This window comes from Hylobates moloch, unplaced genomic scaffold, assembly GCF_009828535.3.
Source record: "Hylobates moloch isolate HMO894 unplaced genomic scaffold, HMol_V3 SCAFFOLD_23, whole genome shotgun sequence".
Lineage (NCBI taxonomy): Eukaryota > Metazoa > Chordata > Mammalia > Primates > Hylobatidae > Hylobates > Hylobates moloch.
The window spans coordinates 40,615,653-40,632,738 of record NW_026652298.1 but is presented as its reverse complement, the minus strand read 5'-3'; the positions used below and the strand labels follow the sequence as shown (position 1 = coordinate 40,632,738).

The 17,086-nt window shown below is 56.7% G+C and overlaps 1 protein-coding gene across 6 annotated transcripts in view; it reads right to left on the bottom strand.

The window, feature by feature from the left end:
• CLCN7 (chloride voltage-gated channel 7) overlaps positions 1-17,086 on the bottom strand; it is a 29,625-nt gene extending 12,539 nt beyond the window's left edge. For 5 of the 6 annotated variants that reach the window (XR_009211776.1, XM_058433970.1, XM_058433973.1 and 2 more), the window contains exons 1-9: positions 16,877-17,086; positions 7,306-7,377; positions 3,624-3,695; positions 3,426-3,491; positions 2,700-2,832; positions 2,298-2,407; positions 1,708-1,788; positions 291-353; positions 101-184 (exon numbers count right to left, since the gene is read on the bottom strand). Coding sequence is in view for 5 of the 6 variants with exons in the window: in XM_058433970.1 (XP_058289953.1) it covers positions 101-184; positions 291-353; positions 1,708-1,788; positions 2,298-2,407; positions 2,700-2,832; positions 3,426-3,491; positions 3,624-3,695; positions 7,306-7,377; positions 16,877-17,017 (822 nt within the window). In the remaining variant the exon portion in view is untranslated. Of the gene's footprint in view, positions 1-100; positions 185-290; positions 354-1,707; positions 1,789-2,297; positions 2,408-2,699; positions 2,833-3,425; positions 3,492-3,623; positions 3,696-5,590; positions 7,279-7,305; positions 7,378-16,876 lie in introns of those variants that run through there. The other variant, XM_058433974.1, reaches the window with a different exon arrangement.

Here is a 17,086-nt window from a genome sequence, read left to right as displayed (position 1 = left end):
GCCAGGAGGTGCTGAGGGAAGCCCATCTTCCTGTGTGGCGCCCGTGCCCATGCCCACGTCATCTGGAGCCCACCCACACAAGGTGGAGGGTGGGACTCACCTTGAAATCTCGTTTCAGTGATGTCGACCTTCCCTGAGAGATCCCGGCGGCGATCACTGAACCTGAGTGGATCATCGGCCCTTCCTGGAGACCAGAAGGACCCGCGCTCAGAGACACACGTGGGCGTGGCGGCCCTCGCGGGCCCGGCGGCCTCAGGCTCCAGCTGGGGCGGCCACGTGCACTTTGTTACCTTTCCCACGGCCAGGCCTCCGACCACGGACAGAATCACACCGGACACTTTGATCACCAACGTCTGAAACACAGGGAGACGCACGGCCTCCGATGAAAAGGCAGGCGCTGTCTTTGGACCTGAGCCGTAAAACAGCACACACAGCCCTGATCAGGCAGAGTGGCTGGGACACGGGGCCTCCGGGAGGGGCTGGCACCCCCAGGCTAGGTGTCCCCATGGCCACAGTGGATGCTAAACAGCAGCCAAGCGTCCCCTGCACTCACTCAGGGGACCCGCCCTCTGTGGCCTCAGCATTCAGCAGGGAAGGGGTTCTTTCGTTTCCTTCCTTCCTGAGGCAAAGCTGGGCCACCCACCCCATCCTACAGGCATGTCCTGTCTCCACCAGTGTGGCCAGCACAGAGGAGGTGTTCCCGCTAGCCCTGCCTAGCAAGGCTCCTCATACACCCCGGGCACTGGAAGGGTGGTCACCTGCGGCTCCACGATGCCCTCCCCGGCTGCTCCCCGCCCCCAGGGGCCTCATCCTCTCCACCTGAGAAGGTGTGTAAGGTGTTTATCAGCCTCCCTGCCCCAGGGCAGAAGCCACGAGGGTGCAGACCCCAGACATAAGGGCGCTGAGTGTGTGGGGGGAGGGATGTATGTTAAAGATGCCGAGGAAAGCAAACTCAACTCTCAGGCAACAAAAGGTATACAGCAACATCCCAGAAGCATCAGGCCAGCCTGGCATGGGTGACAGGCTGGTCGCCATTCCCAGCTGCTCCAGTAAACCTGATCTCCCACCACAGGGCAAGGGCACCCCAAGGTCACCTGGGAGCTTTCGCCAGAGGGGACACACTGGCCCCACTCCTTGGCCAGGGGGACTAGGCCCCGGAAGCACCCTCAGGGGGCGGCTACCACGCTGCCCACCCATCCTCAGATGGGACGGGGCCGCGGCAAGTCTCAGGCTAAGGAACGCTGGCGGCACAGACAGAAGCAACCACAGCGGAACTGGGTCAGGACTCCCAGCACCTCCAGAACCAGATGCTCTGATAACACCAAGTGTAAATGACGATGAGGCAAACTGAAAGCGGGAAACACTGCTACACGCCCACTACCACGACAGCTTCCGTGGCGAATCAGTCACCGCCACGCAGCCCACAGTCACAGACGCGTTGCACAGCTGTGGTGACACATGCACCACGCAAGCATTTCTGCAAGACTACTCATTTCTTACGTAATTTAATATGCGCAAATACCAGTTGTTACCACTTTCAAAAAAAAAGGTGACGCCTTTACACCCAGCCAGCCCATCTGCACACAGCGCCACCAGTACACAAGGTGGCTGAGGCCAGTTCTGGAAAGCAGGCAGCCAAGAGAGCTGCTCCTGAACCAGCAAAGAGCGGGCGCCCACCCTGCCCAGCCAGGGCCACCGCACCCTCACCTTGAGCCGCACCACGTGGGGGATCTTCACCCCGTTGAGGAAGCACTTGATCTGGGGGATTCCGCTGCCAGCAGCCACCGGCTGAAAGAGGGGAAGCACGGCTGAGCGGGTCATGGCCAGGCTGAGACAGATGCAACCCCCCAGCCCCAGGAGCCCCAGGAGCCGAGGAGCGCAGCACACACGTCGGGGCCCCAGGGAAGGGTCTCATGTCGTTGGGGTAGCTGCTCTCACTCTTCCCAGCCCAGACACAGATCAAGGATGTGGTGGAGGTGGACGTGGAGATGGAAGGAGGGGAGGGCAGAGTGAGGAGATAGAAGGAGGGGCGGAGTGGGGTGAGGGTGCCCAGGCCTGTGCTGTTGGGTCAGGAGCAGCACCCCAGGGCTCTGGGGGTGAAGAGGCTCTGGGGGTGGAGGCCCTGGTGTGTCTGCTCCTCCTGAGGTTGTGAGTCTGGACCGCATGATTCTAGAAAGTGCCCGGGTTGTCAGCCAACATGACGGTGGGGGTGGGTGAGCTGCAGGGGTTCCCGCCCATTCACCAAGGCCCCCAATCCTTCATGGGGTCCGACACAGCTGGGGCATCCTGCCACCTACCTCTATGAAAGCCACAATCACGGAGCCCACGAGCACGAAGGCGGCGTTCAGCGTGGCCCACAGCAACAGGGAGAAGGACAGTCCACCTTTCTCTGTGAACTTGTCGATATCTGGGGCTCATCAAGGAGGGCTGGCTGCTTCCCTGTCAGGACCACCACCCACCCTGGACCCCAGCCCTGCCCCATGGCCCAGCCTGGCAGACGCCACCCTGCTGGGTGGAGCCATGACGTGCACTGGACATCCCAGAGACGTCTCACGGCCCAACCATGACAGGGACACAGCCAGCCTGGCCAGGCCACCTCCACCTGCACTGGAACACGCTGGGCTCAGGACTCCTGCCCGGGACTCAGCCCAGGCCACATCCCCCGTCCCAAGCTGCACCGGCTGTACCGGGAAGGATACTGCCCTTGATGACCCTGTACTTCAGGCCAGCCAGGTTTTCCACCACGATGTCAATGAAGCAGGCCACAAGGCCCGTGAGGATCCCGATGAGGGCGCAGATGACCCAGCGCTTGATTTCCACCGTCCGGAAGGCCTGCAGGGCGCGGTCAGGGCGACGGTCAGGCAGGGCCCTGGCGCAGTCACTCTGGCAGCAGCAGGACCGCCCAGACCGCCTGCAGGCCCCGGGATTATGAAGGCCCCAGCACGCACGGTGCGCTGAGTCCCACAAAGGGCAGTTTCTGGCCAACATCTGAGGCGCACCCAGGGCTCGAGGGTGACTCGGTGGGGTGGGTGAATTCCCAACACCTTCACAGCCAGCGGTTGTTACGCTGGGCACCGCAGCTGGCAGCCGTAAGAGCAGCCTTCTTGGTTATAGTGACAGTGACCCTCCCACGGTCTCTAGAAACCAGAGGAACCCACAGGCCTCAGAGGCAGAGTCAGAGGAGGAGGGAGGAGGTGTGTCACCCCACCCCGGCAGAAGAGCAGCCCCAGGCCCGGCCGGCACCAGGCCCTGCGCTGGGGGACCCTGCACTGCGGGACCCTGCACTGGGGGACCCTGCACTGGGGGACCCTGCACTGCGGGACCCTGCACTGGGGGACCCTGCACTGCGGGACCCTGCACTGGGGGACCCTGCACTGGGGGACCCTGCGCTGCGGGACCCTGCACGGAGTTGGTGTCCAGCTCACCGTGTGGTTGATCCGCCGCTCCTCCTCCAGGAACAGCTGGTTCTCGCTGTTGTCATAGTCCAAGCTCTGCAGGCCGGGACAGCAAGGGCAGCGCTCAGCACCGACCGGACGCTCTGCGTGCGAGCACAGGGGACTGGGAGTGGGCTTGGAGGGCGCAGAGGCCAGGTCTCAGGGTCGGGGGAACAGGAGGACGCCCACCTCATACTTGAGGGACAGGAGCTTCTCGTTGTGTGGGATCTCCTTGGGGAAGGGATGTGGAGGGTCCATATCCTATGGCAGAAAAAGGCAAAGAGAGAAGCCCAGTGGACAAGGCCACAAGGAGAGAGGCCCCTCTCAGCTCACACACGAGGCCGTTATCATCCCGACACCAAGGACAAGGACACAGCAAGAGAACTGCAAGTGGGGTGTGGTGGCTGACACCTACAATCCCAGCACTTTGAGAAGCCGAGGCAAGTGGATCGGCTGCGGTCAGGAGTTCGAGACCAGCCTGGACAACAAGGTAAAACCCTGTCTCTACTAAAAATACAAAAATTAGCTGGGCGTGGTCGTGGGCACCTGTAATCCCAGCTACTCAGGAGGCTGAGGCAGGAGAATCGCTTGAACCCAGGATGCAGAGGTTGCAGTGAGCTGAGATTGCACCACTGCACTCCAGCCTGGGTGACAGAGCAAGACCCCGTCTCAGAGAATAAAAAAAAAAGAGAACTACAGACCAACACCCCTACAACCACAGATGCAAAGATCTTTGGTAAGACACAAGCAAAGCGATTCCAGCAATGCCAGCAGCAAGGTGAATTCAGCCTAGGAATACAAGTTAGTTTAACATCCAAAAATCAATCCATGAGGGAGGGAGCAGTGGCTCACACCTGTAATCCCAGCACTCTGGGAGGCAGAGGCAAGAGGATCAACTGAAGCCAGGAGTTCAAGACCAGCCTGGGCAACAGAGTAAAACCCTCATCTCTCTCTCTCTCTTTTTTTTTTTTGAGACACAGTAACTCTTTTTGCCCAGGCTAGAGTGCAGTGACGCAATCTCAGCTCACTGCAACCTCCGCCTTCCAGGTTAAAGCCATTCTCCTGCCTCAGCCTCCCAGGTAGCTGGGATTACAGGTGTGCACCACCATGCCTGGCTAATTGTTGTATTTTTAGTAGAGACGGGGTTTTGCCATGTTGGCCAGGCTGGTCTCAAACTCTTGGCCTCAAGTGATCCACCCAGCCTGGGCAACACAGTGAGACCCCAACTCTTAAAAAAAAGCCAAAAAAAAGAAAAAAAACCACAGGCATGGTACTGCCACGAAGATGGACACAGAAGAATGGAAGAGAATTGAGAGAGTCCAGAAAGAAATCCAAAACATGTATGATCAATTGATTTCCCACAATGGTGTCAAAACATTTCAACAGAGAAAGGTAGTGTTTTCAACAAATGGTGCTGGGACAACTGGATTTCCATATGCGAAAATGAAGCTGGACCGGGCGCAATGGCTGACAGCTGTAATCCCAGCACTCTGGGAGGCTGAGGCAGAAGGACTGCTTGAGGCCAGGAGTTTGTGATCAGCCTGGGCAACACAGTAAGACTCCATCTCTACAAAATATTAGCTGAGTGTGGTGACATGTGCCTGCAGTCCCAGCTACTTGGGAGACAGACAGGAGGCAGAGGCTTCAGTGAACCATGATTGCACCACTGCACTCCAGCCTGGGTGACAGTCAGAGCCTGTCTCAAAAAAAGAGAGAGGGAGAGGGAGGGTATGACGTTGGACCCTTACCTCACACCACATCCAAAACTTAACTCAAAAGGGATGAAAGACCTAAAACTGTAAAATTCTTAGGAAAAAACGGGTCAGTTGTCATGGGTTAGGCAATGGTTTCTTAGACATGACACCAAAAGTACAAGCAACACAAGAAAAAACAGATTAGCTGAACTTCAGCAATACAACCTATGCTGTGTATGATGCGCCTGTGGTCCCAGCTCCTCAGGAAGCTGAGACGGGAGGAGTGCTTGAGCCTGAGAGATGGATTTCAGCCTGTGCCACACAGTGAGACCTCATCTCAAAAAATAATAATAATAAATTTTTTTTTTAGACAGGGTCCCGTCTATCACACAGGCTGAAGTACAACGGTGTGATCATGGCTCACTGCAGCCTCAACCTCCTGGGTTCAATAAATCCACCTACCTCAGCGTCCTGAGTAGCTGGGGCCACAGGCGCACACCACCACACCTGGCTAATTTTGTTTTTGTTTTTTGTAGAGACAGGGTCTCACTATGTTGCCTAGGTTGATCTCGAACTCCTGGGCTCCAGCGATCCTCCAGCCTTGGTTTCCCAAAGTGTTGGGATTACAGGTGTGAACCACCACACCTGCCCAGAAAAAAAAAATTTTTTTTGAGGCAGGGTCTTACTCTGTCACCCAGGCTGAAGTGCAGTGGCACCATCTCAGCTCACTGAGACCTCCACCTCCTGGGCTCAAGTCATCCTCCAACCTCAGCCTCCCAAGTAGCTGGGACTACCGGTGCCTATCACCAGGCCCGGCTAATATTTATATTTGCTGTAGAGACAGGGTTTCACCATGTTGGTCAGGCTGATCTTGAACTCCTGAGCTCAATCAATCCATCTGCTTCCCAAAGTGCTAGGATTACAGGCGTGAATCACCTCACTTGGCCAAAACTTTTTTAATTAAAAAAAATTGAGCATCAAAAGACACCACTGAGAAAGTGAACGGAAAACCCACTGACCGGGAGAAAACTTCTATAACTCATGTGTTGGATGAGAGATTTGCATCTATATATAAAGAACTCCTGCAGCTCAATTATAAAGACAACAAACCCAGTTTAAAAATGAGCATAACCAAGACACGTGTGGCCGGCCAGGCACCCATTCCAGGGCCTGAGACCGGAGAGGACTGACTGCTGAATCTCACGCGCTCGCTTTTTCCCTCGTCTCCCGACTCCTGCGCCTCCCAAAGCTGACACCAGAGCAAAGGGTTTGAAGTCCAAAAAGGCAGTGCTGAAGGTGCCCACGGTCACGAAACAGATCTTCCGAAGGCCTTGTGGCTCCAGAGGCAGCACAAACATATCAGAAGGGCAGCCCCGGGAGAGGCGCTGCTGGGTGTGCCGGACGGCATCTGAGCACGGCGCCAGCCTCGGGAGCGACTGCGGCAGCAAAGCTCAAAGGGACGCAAGGCCGAAGAGCGCCCGGACAGGTGGACTGTGAGACGCCTCAGCCTCTGACGTGGCCCAGGGCAGAGCCGGGTGGGGCCTGATGGGGAGAAGGAGGACGCCCGGGGTGTCGCCAACATCAGGATCATCTCAACAGGAGTCCCGCACACACATCTCCCCAGAGACGATGAGTGAACGGCCAGCGGCAGCGGAGGACTCCCAGCCTCACCAGCGGCTGGGGGACAAACCGAGGCCGGCGGGAGATGCCCCCAAGGGGAAGGAAGACAAGCACGCCGCCGCTGAGCTCAGGACTCCCGGGGCAGCCACTGGCACGGGACCATCTCAAACCCTGCTCTCTGAAGTCAGAGGCATCCGGCCCCCTCTCACTCTCCTGGGGCTCCTCACTGCCCCCCCAAGATCCCTGTCCTTGCCCTGTCCCAAAGCCAGGTCCAGTCCCCTCGCTGCCCATGCTGTCACTGCTGTCCTGACCGGCTTCCTGCGCCCCGCACAGCCCATCCAGGTTCCTGGCGCCCTGCACTCCTCCGTCTGAGAGCACTTCTGCCCGGCTGCCTCCGCTCACTCGGCCTCGGGGACCGTGTCCCCCCAGGGAAATCTTCCCTGAACCCCGGCCCTCGGACCCCACTATCTCCCTGCTGCTCAGCCCCTGCCCATCCCTGTCATCCTCTGCTAACATGCAGCTAGCTCCGGGGAGGACGGGGAACACCCCCAACTCACCGGGTCCAAAAGTTCATCATCCATCTCCACGTTGCTCATATGTCCGATTCGGAAAAGCGCAGAACGTGGTGACTAAAAACAGAAGAGAAACCGTGAGGGCGCTCGGGCGTCACACGCTCTGTGCCGTGGATTCTCACACCGTGGATTCTCACTCCCGCCGCCGCACCCCGGCCTCGCCTGACCCTGCCCGGGAGCTCAGGAATGGGCCAGGCCAGGCCTGCCTGCTGGGTGGGGGCAGCAGGGCCGGGACAGGTCAGGCCCTGGAAGCAGGACTGCTCCGGCTGCCCCTCGGCCTGTCAACGAGACGTCCAGCCCCTGAGTCCAGGGCGCAAGCTCCCTGCTCTAGACTGAAGGCGAGGCACCTGCCACCCACCAGAAAGAAGGGCTGGGCAACATGCCACCACCAATGCAGTGCCCGTCACAGCGCCCTGGGCCATCCTGCCCAACCCTGCTCCCGAGGCCCTGCTCAGCCACCTGCCACCTCCACAGAGTCACCTCCACTGTGGCCTCTCTGGGTCTTGAGACACAAACGGCTCCACAGTGTTCATGCTGCCCTCCCCACAGGACGCCCAGCTGTCGGGCAGAGCTGGGGGGGGTCTCAGCCACCTAAGGCTTTGCAGCCGCCCCAACTCAGGGCAGGGGCAGGGCAGCGGGCCCTGGGTGGCATGGTGCAGGTGTGACTTACAGAGCTCCTGTCCCAGTCTCCGGCTCCTTACTAGAGCCAAGGCGCTGAGGCCAGGCTAGGAGGAGCCAAGACCTCAGCCTCCTTTCCCCAAAGAGACCCTTTGGAGACGACTCTGATTTCCACTATCTCCTGAATCTTTACCAGCATCTGGGGATGTGAAGGGAAGAAGGGCTGCCTCCCAGGTAGAAGGGCCACATGCCCAGAGTGCCCGCTATCTGCATCAGAGAGACCATGCGCCTGTGACGAAAGTGTTGGCAGAGGAGTCCCATGGCTGGTACCGGCCGTGGGAAGACCACCGAGGCCGCCGCCTGCCTTCCGTGGGAGCAGCCCTCCTGGCTCCCAACGCCCTCCCCTCCTTATCCCCCCATCTCTCCCTCCACCTTCCTTGGGCTCAGCCTCCCGCACGAGATTTCAGCAGGGCCTGAAAGTGCTTCTTGGTGATAGAACTGCAGGTGATGACGCCAGAAGCCCACTGGGCCGAGGTGGGGACAGAGAGAGGCATGGGAACGGCCTGCACTGGGGCCCAATTTTCCTTCAACCTCCACCTATCCACAGGGATCACGATTACCACACACAGGCAAGGACATGGAGGCAGAGAAGGAAAGTTTGGCATCTGAGGTCACTGCGAGCCAGGGGTGGCGGTCCTGCTTTCTCTGGAGTGCTCACCCCTGAAGGAGACAGGCTCCCCAAACCGCCATCCCAGAAACTGCCTTCAGAACCAGACCTTCCCGGCGGGGTGCAGTGGTTCATGCCTGTAATCCCAGCACCTTGGGAGGCCGAGGCAGGAGAAATCACTTGACGCCAGGAGTTCGAGACCAGCTGGGCCAACATGGTGAAACCCCATCTCTACTAAAAATACAAAAATTAGGCGGGCTACTTGGGAAGCTGAAGCAGGAGAATCGCTTGAAGCCGGGAGGTGGAGTCTGCAGTGAGCTGAGATCACGCCACTGCACTCCAGCCTAGGTAACAGCAAGACTGTGTTTCAAAAAAAAAAAAAAAAAAAGAACCTGACCTTCCAGCCCACTGCCCTCCAGGGACCCCTTCCCCAACCATTGTCCTGTTACCAGCCACCGTCACCCTTGGTGTGCACCCCCCCGCACCGTGTTGATGACTCAGTGAGTGGCCCTGGCAGGGGGGGAAACCTGGGCACGTGCCACTGGCCCTTGGCAGACATCAGTCAGAGCCTCCTCCTCTCCCCAGGCAAAGAGCACCCCCAGGCCATCTCCACCAGAAGCCAGAAGCAGAGGCCAGACAGACAGATCCGCAGGTGTCTGCCATGGCATCTCCACGCCCAAGGGAGAGTGTGGGAGGGGCTGGAGTGCACAGGTCCTGCTGGACAGAGCCCTGAGTCACAGGGCACCTGCCCCTCCTCTGCCCCCAGCCTTGCCACATGCCAGTGGCTCTCCCTGAGCCCTCAGTCACAGGCGAAACTCACAGCTTGAGTCTCCTGCCACACGGGCTGACAGGGTGGGAGGAGGAAGGTGCCACGGTCCAGGCGTGATGCAAGCAGTGGCCTGGCCAGCTGCCCACTCCCTCCCGCTCACACTCACATCAAAGCCCCTGGACTCCAGGTCTCATCACCAGAAAAAACAGCCCTGTGGCCAGCGCTGGGCCTCTGACCCCCAGCTCCCAGGTGGACAGGTGCCCCGGTGCCCCCAACAGAGACCATGGAACCCAAAAGACCCACTTCACCATGAGGAAGGACCCCATGTCCAAACGGGCACCCCGTGGGACACGTCCTGCCCATAGGGCCACTCTCCCCATCACTCAAGACGTCGGCACTTCTCTCCAAACGCCACCCAAGGCCCGTTGTGCTTCTCAGGCTGTTCTTTGTTGGAAATAACGGATCATTCTGGCCGGACGTGGTGGCTCACGCCTGTAATCCCAGCACTTCGGGAGGCTGAGGCAGGAAGATCGCTTGAGCCCAGGAGTTCAGAGCCAACCTGGACAATGTAGTGAGACCCTGTCTCTACGAAAAATCAAAATTAGCAAGGCATGGTGGCGTGCACCTGTGGTCCAAACTCCTCAGGAAGCTGACGCAAGAGGATCGCTTGAGCCTGGGAAGTTGAGGCTACAGTGAGCTATGATTGCACCACTGTGCTCCAGCCTGGGTGACACGGCAAGACCCTATCTCTAAAATAAAAAAAAAAAAAACCCAGCCAAAACGAAACAGCCACAGTCACACGTCCTGGGCACCAGGCCTGGGAGGCCTTGAGGTGGGCCACCGTCTACACCGCGACAGCACTGTCCCGCAGCAGCAGGCAGAGCTGTGAATGCAGTCAGGCCAAGGTGAAGGCTGACGGTGCAGTATGTGACCAGCGGGCCACCCCCACCGCCACCGCCTTGGCAGATTGGAGAGGGGTGAGGGGTGAGGGGTTTCCCCCCAGCAGGGCATCAGCTGCCCCTGCCCGGAGTCAAAGGATGGGGCTCTGGCGCCTTCCCTTCCCAGCATCTCTTTCCTTAACTCTGCCAGGACTTTGAGAAGGTGGCTTTCGTAATGGAAAAACACGACGTTTACTTCAAGTTCAGCAATGCATTCCGTGCGGTTACTTTCTTTTTTAAATGCAAGTTCTTATAAATTAAACACTAGATGCTGTTCCTCAAACTCCTGCCATACACGGCAACCTACACGGTCCCAAGCGCCAGACACTAACTGAAAACAGCCAGGCTCAGGAACACGTGAGCCAACACTCCCGAGAGGCGGGACTGGGCCGGAGGGGAGGCAAGGTCGTCAGGGTTGCGGGTGGGTGGCACTAGAAAGAGGGGTCTGAAAATGGCCTGCACCCCCTTCCTGGTGCTTACGCGGATCTACACGCATTGCACCAACGACACTCTCTTGGTTTTGGTGCCGTGCTGTTACGGAAAGGTAAACATTGGGGGAAACTCGGTGAAGGGTACACAAGCCCCCTGTGCTACCTTTGCAGTTTCCTGTGAATCCAGAGTGATTTAAAAGTCAAAAAATGGCTGGGCGCGGTGGCTCATGCCTATAATACCAGCACTTTGGGAGGCCGAGGCAGGCAGATCACCTGAGGTCACGAGTTCGACACCAGCCTGGCCAACATGAAGAAACCCCGTCTCTACTTAAGAAAAACGAAAAAAAAAAACCCAAAAATTAGCCGGGCATGGTGGTGCACACCTGTAATCCCAGCTACTCGGGAGGCTGAGGCAGGAGAACTGCTTGAACCCAGGAGGCGGAGGTTGCAGTGAGCTGAGATCCTGCCACTGTATTCCAGCCTGGGCAATAGAGCGAGACCCTGTCTCAAATAAATAAATAAAATAAAATAAAATAAAACTCAAAATAATGTATAGATGAGGGGAACTACATCAAACTTTAAAACTTCTACACATCAAAGAAAGCAACAGAGCAAAGGTAACCTATGAAACGAGGAAATATTTGCAAACGTGATAAGGAATTAATATCTGATAAGGGATTAATATTCAGAATACATTAAAAAACTCAGGGTCAGGTGAGGTGGCTCACGTCTGTCATCCCAGCACTTTGGGAGGCTGAGGTTGCCTGATCACTTGAGGTCAGGAGTTCAAGACCAACCTGGCCAACGTAGCGAAACCCCAACTCTCCTAAAAATACAAAAATTAGCCAGGCATGGTGGTGGGCGCCTGTAATCCCAGCTACTCAGGAGGCTGAGGCAGGAGAATCACTTGAACCCAAGAGGCAGAGGTCGCGGTAAGCTGAGATCACACCACTGCACTCCAGCCTGGGCGACAGAGGGAGACTCTGTCAAAAACAAAAACAAAAACCAACAAACCAAAAACCAAAAACAAACATAAAAAGCAGCGTCTGAAAGTCCCATTTGTACGCCATGTTCACAGCAGCACCGTTGACAATGACCAAAATGCGGAAGCACCCGGTGTCTGCCGATGGATGAGTCAAGGAAGTGCAGCCTCTCCCCGCAGTGGAATAATTCAGCCATAAAGAGGAACGACCACCGACCCGTGCTGCAGGACAACGGGCCAGAGGACCCCGTGCTCTGTGAAGTAAGCCAGTCGGAAAAAGACAGCCCCCACCGGTCCACTCTCGTGAGGGCCCTGGAGCCGTCAGGTCCGCTGAGGCAGATGGTAACCAGGGGGCTGGGTGGCAGGAGGAGGGAGAGCGTTGAATGGGTGCGGTTTCAGCTCGGCAAGGGATGGGCTGTGTAACACTATGAGCGTGCTCAAGCCCACTGACTGCACTCACAGATGATGAAACGGTAATTAAACAAAATATTGTTTAGAGACAAGGTCTTGCTATGTTGCCCAGGCTGCTCTCTAACTCCTGGGCTCAAGTGATCCTTCCGCCTTGGCCTCTCAAGTAGCTGGTATGAGAGGCGTGCACCACCATGCCCGGCTTAAAATGGTAAATTTATGGTATGTGTTGTTTACCACAGTTTTTTTTAAAACTTAAAGCCGTATGAAAGACCATTTGCTGTTGTGCTCGCCCTGCACTGCACCCTAACATTCAGCAGGGCGCTGCCAGGACCAGGCTAGACGCTAGGCACAGAAGATACAGCAGCTGCCCCACGGGGGGATGGGGGTTACAGTCAAAGGAAACGAGGTGACACACAAAGGCCACAGAGACCAAGGAGAGGCCTTTGCTGTCCACGCAGTGTCCCCATGGCGTTAAGGCAGAGACCTAAAGCAAGACAGACACTGAACAGCAATGCTGGAAGGCAGGGAAGGGCAAGCGACAGCAGGGGAACCCTCCCAGGCAGGCAGAGGACTTCCTGGAGGCCGGAAAAGAACCAAGGGGCACTTCCTCAAGTAGAGCAGAGCTCAAGGGGCCACTGGGGACGACCCCAGACCCTCCCCCATGGCCTCGCTGCGCCCACAGTTCTCTCTCAGGCTGCGGTCTGTGGCTTCGGGTGCCCAGGCAGGACACAGGCCCACACTAACCCAGACCCCTGCTCTGCCAGGGTCTTAGGTGGAGCATCCCAACATGAGTTCCCAGGGATGTCCTGCAAATACCCGCCTCCCCTCACCGCCCCCTGAGACCCAAGTGTTTCTGGCTCCAGCCGCTTTCCCTCTCTCAGTTCTCAAGGAGTTCTGCTTCCTGCCGCCCACACACGGCCAGGGCTGGCTGACCTCACCCTCGCCCTGTCCCAGCACCACCAGATGAGCAGTGACTGGCTTTGTCAATTCATCACTACACCACACAAAGCAAGACAGGCCTGAGAACAGGAACAGCAACCCACAGGTGGCTCTGAAGGGCCTGGGCTTTCAGCTGGCACCCAGCCTCCAACAAGCCACTCCACAGTCTGCCCTGCCCAGGGCAGCCACCTCGTAGTGTTTGGCCAGCTGTGCCCACGTTGAGGTGGCAACACCACCACCAGCCAACCTGAAAATCCTGCAACAAACCCTAAAGAGCCTGGAGGCAGCTAGGGCCAGTTCTCATGTTCACTGGAACAGTCCTGTTGGCAGGGGATGGCCTGGGTTGATATTTTAGTTCAAAACAGCTCTGGAGGCCTTGAATCCAAGGGCAGCTTACAGCACCCCATCTGTGGCCACACTGGGGTGCGCCTGAGCCTAACTATGAGCTGTGCCCACCAGTCAGAGCAGACCCTCCCCCAGAAAAACAGCACCAAGAAATCCAGTACCTACTCAGGAAGTTGGGCAGGAAAGTCACAACGAACACGAATCCCTCTTGCGTTGCTGGTTTTAACACGACCGGGCACGACTCACGTTTCTTCAGAGCATGGTTTGTGACAGGCGCCGTGCTCAGCGCTACGCATATGTTAACTTTTTCACAGATGGGAAAACCGGGCAACACGGAGGCTACAGGCCCTGCAGGAGACCCTCGGCGAGTCCAATGCTCAGAGCACAAAGGCCTCTGAGGACGCCTGGCCTAAGAGGCGGCGTCTTGGCCTCTAGACTCCACCTCTCCAGTCTGTCTGCGGGGCAAGGCTGGGGCCCTTCAGGCATGGGGTCCTAGCTTCCCATGGGCTCCCCTAGAGATGAGCCAAATTCAAAGCCTGCTCATGTGCGCAGCAGGGCTGACCTCCATGCTCCACAGCACATCCCAAACACACACACTCCCTCTGTCCTTTCCCACCCGCCCGCCTGCCTGAAGATCTTGTGCTCTTCAAGTCCAAGCCTTGTGACTGCTCCTGCCCCGGGGGCCCTGCAGACCATCCGCACAGGGCACTGGGCCTGTCTCCAGCAGGAAGGAAGCAGTTTTATGTGCCTGCGTCCCAGGCAGCCACGGAGCAAGTGCACCATAAACTATTTTTTTAAATTGCTTGTAAGCAGGGTATCTGCCATTATTAAATGCAAACAAACAAATAAGCTGACAATGACTTTTAAGGGAATACTTAAAAAATTTTTTTTTTGAGATGGAGTTTTGTTCTTGTTGCCCAGGCAATGGCGTGATCTCAGCTCAGTGCAACCTCCGCCTCCCGGGTTCAAGCGATTCTCCTGCCTCAGCCTCCTGACTAGCTAGGATTACAGGCGCTCACCACCACACTCGGCTAATTTTTGTATTTTTAGTAGAGATGGGGTTTCACCATGTTGGCCAGGCTGGTCTCGAACTCCTGACCTCAGGTGATCCACCCGCCTCGGCCTCCCAAAGTGCTGGGATTACAGGCGTGAGCCACCACGCACAGCCGGGAATACTTTCTAAGGTTAAGAGATCAACAGATTATTTCCCAAAAAATCAGCTCTTCTATTTGCAAAGACAAACAGGAAACCCCAAGCACATTCAGTCCCAAGAGAAACTCAAATTCAACCTCCATCAAGGTTCCCAATCTTTACCTTTCAGCACTTAAAGCTGGTTTATTCCTTCTACCTTGTGAACTTCAGATTTCTTTAATTAAAAAAAATGTTTTTAAATTTTTTAAGATAGCTTTTCAAATTCCAGCCTGGGCAAAAGAGTGAGAAACTACCTCAAAAAAAAAAAAAAAAAAGCAGCTCACTGCAGCTTCAACCTCCTGGGCTCACACGACTCTTCTGCCTCAGTCTCCCGAGCAAGTAGCTGGGACTACAGATGCATATCACCACACCTGGCTAATTTTGCTTTTTTATTTTTAGAGACAGGGTTTCACTATTTTGCCCAGGCTGGTCTTGAACTTCTGGGCTCAAGTGACCCTCCCCTACCTTGGCCTCCCAAAGTGGCATGAGCCACCACACCTGGCCTTACTTTTAAAACAGAAACACACACACACACACACACACACACAGGCATACACACACAGGCATACACACAAATAACTAATCACCCATGGCCCCACCACTTCAAATTAACCCCTTCAGATCACTTTTCATGCAGACTACAGCACGGAGAGCAGGACAGCCCACTTCAAAGGGAGCTGAGCTGCTGCTTCTTATCAGCAAAAGGCAGACTTTGACCTTCTTTGTCTGGTGCATTTCTAAGGAATTGGGAAAACCTAAATGTAGGTTCTGTGGAAACAGCCTGATTTTCGTGTCCTTCCTAACCTTTTTTTTTTTTTTTTTTTTTTAAGACGGAGTCTGGCTCTGTCGCCCAGGCTGGAGTGCAGTGGCGCCATCTCCACTCACTGCAAGCTCCGCCTCCCGGGTTCACGCCATTCTCCAACCTCAGCCTCCCGAGTCTGGGACTACAGGCGCCCGCCACCGAGCCCGGCTAATTTTTTGTATTTTTAGTACAGACGGGGCTTCACCATATTAGCCAGGATGGTCTCAATCTCCTGACCTCATGATCCACCTGCCTCGGCCTCCCAAAGTGCTGGGATTACAGATGTGAGCCACCGCGCCCGGCCGTCCTTCCTAATCTTTAAGCACAAGACAAGTGTTTAAAGGACTAGACAAGAAAAAATGTAAAGAATAAGTGCAAAGCAGATTAAGACCCATCAACAAAACGGTTCATTAACTCAAAAGTAACACAATACAGCCAGGCGCAGTGGCTCACGCCTGTAATCCCAGCACTCTGGGAGGCCAAGGTGGGAGTATCACCTGAGGTTGGGAGTTCGAGGCCAGCCTGACCAACATGGAGGAACCCCGTCTCTACTAAAAATACAAAATTAGCCGGGCGCGGTGGCGCACGCCTGTAATTCCAGCTATTTGGGAGGCTGAGGCAGGAGAGTCACTTAAACTTTGGAGGTGGGGGTTGCCGTGAGCCGAGATCGCGCCATTGCACTCCAGCCTGGGCAACTACAGTGAAACTCCGTCTCAAAAAAAAAAAAAAAAAAAAATTAAAACAATACACAGACAGGGAAACAAATGTACCCATAACGGTTCTCCAGACCTTAACACTGCTCAGACGCACGCTGCAGGGTGACATGCGGAACGCATTCCAACCTGACTTGCTGCTTATTGTGTTTGCCTGCACATTCCAAATTCAAATCGGTGCTAAGGGAGACTGAGTACAAACACTCGTCACTCCCAAGATCACCTGAAAGTCGGGACTGATCCCCACACAGAAAGATGGCAGATAAAGGCGCCCAGTCATTCTCACTGAAAGAGACCCGGCTGCAATCTTAACTGTTCCCATCTCCCAGGGGGTCAAAACGCAAACAAAATCAGTTGCTCATGTAGGATGACAATTCTAAAAAGTCGCCTGAACAGAAAGCCACTTGCACCCCTTTAGGGCCAGTTTGGGGAACACCGGGGGGAATGAACGTGCGCCAAGGCTGCCCCGGCGCCCCTCAGCGCCCCACATTCCGCGGGGTCCGGCGAGATCCGCCTGCTCACCCAGCCCTCCCGGCCACCCAGCCCGGGGCTGCCTCCGAAGACTCCAGACCCCAGGCGCCCCCGCCAGCCCCGCCCCGGCCGAGGAGCCCCGGGGCGCGTTCCCGAGTCCCCCGCGCCTCGGTCGCCTCCAGGACCGGGATACGCGGCGCCGCCAGAAGGCTCACGAGGTCGCGGGCTGCGGGGCGCACGAGGACTCAGTTTCCCCGCCTGCGCCCTACCCGGCCTCACCTGGCGCGCAGCCCCGGGCCCAGCCCCGTTCAGCAGCGGCGTCCCCCCGCCGGGCCGCGCCGTCCTCCGCAGCAGCGGCGCCGCCTCCTCGTCGTCCCGGTCCCGGCCGGACCACGACACCTTCTTAGAGACGTTGGCCATGGCCCGCCGCGGAGCGACACCGGCCGGGAAGCGCCGGCTGCCCCGGTGTTTGTTCTCGTGACCCGCGCC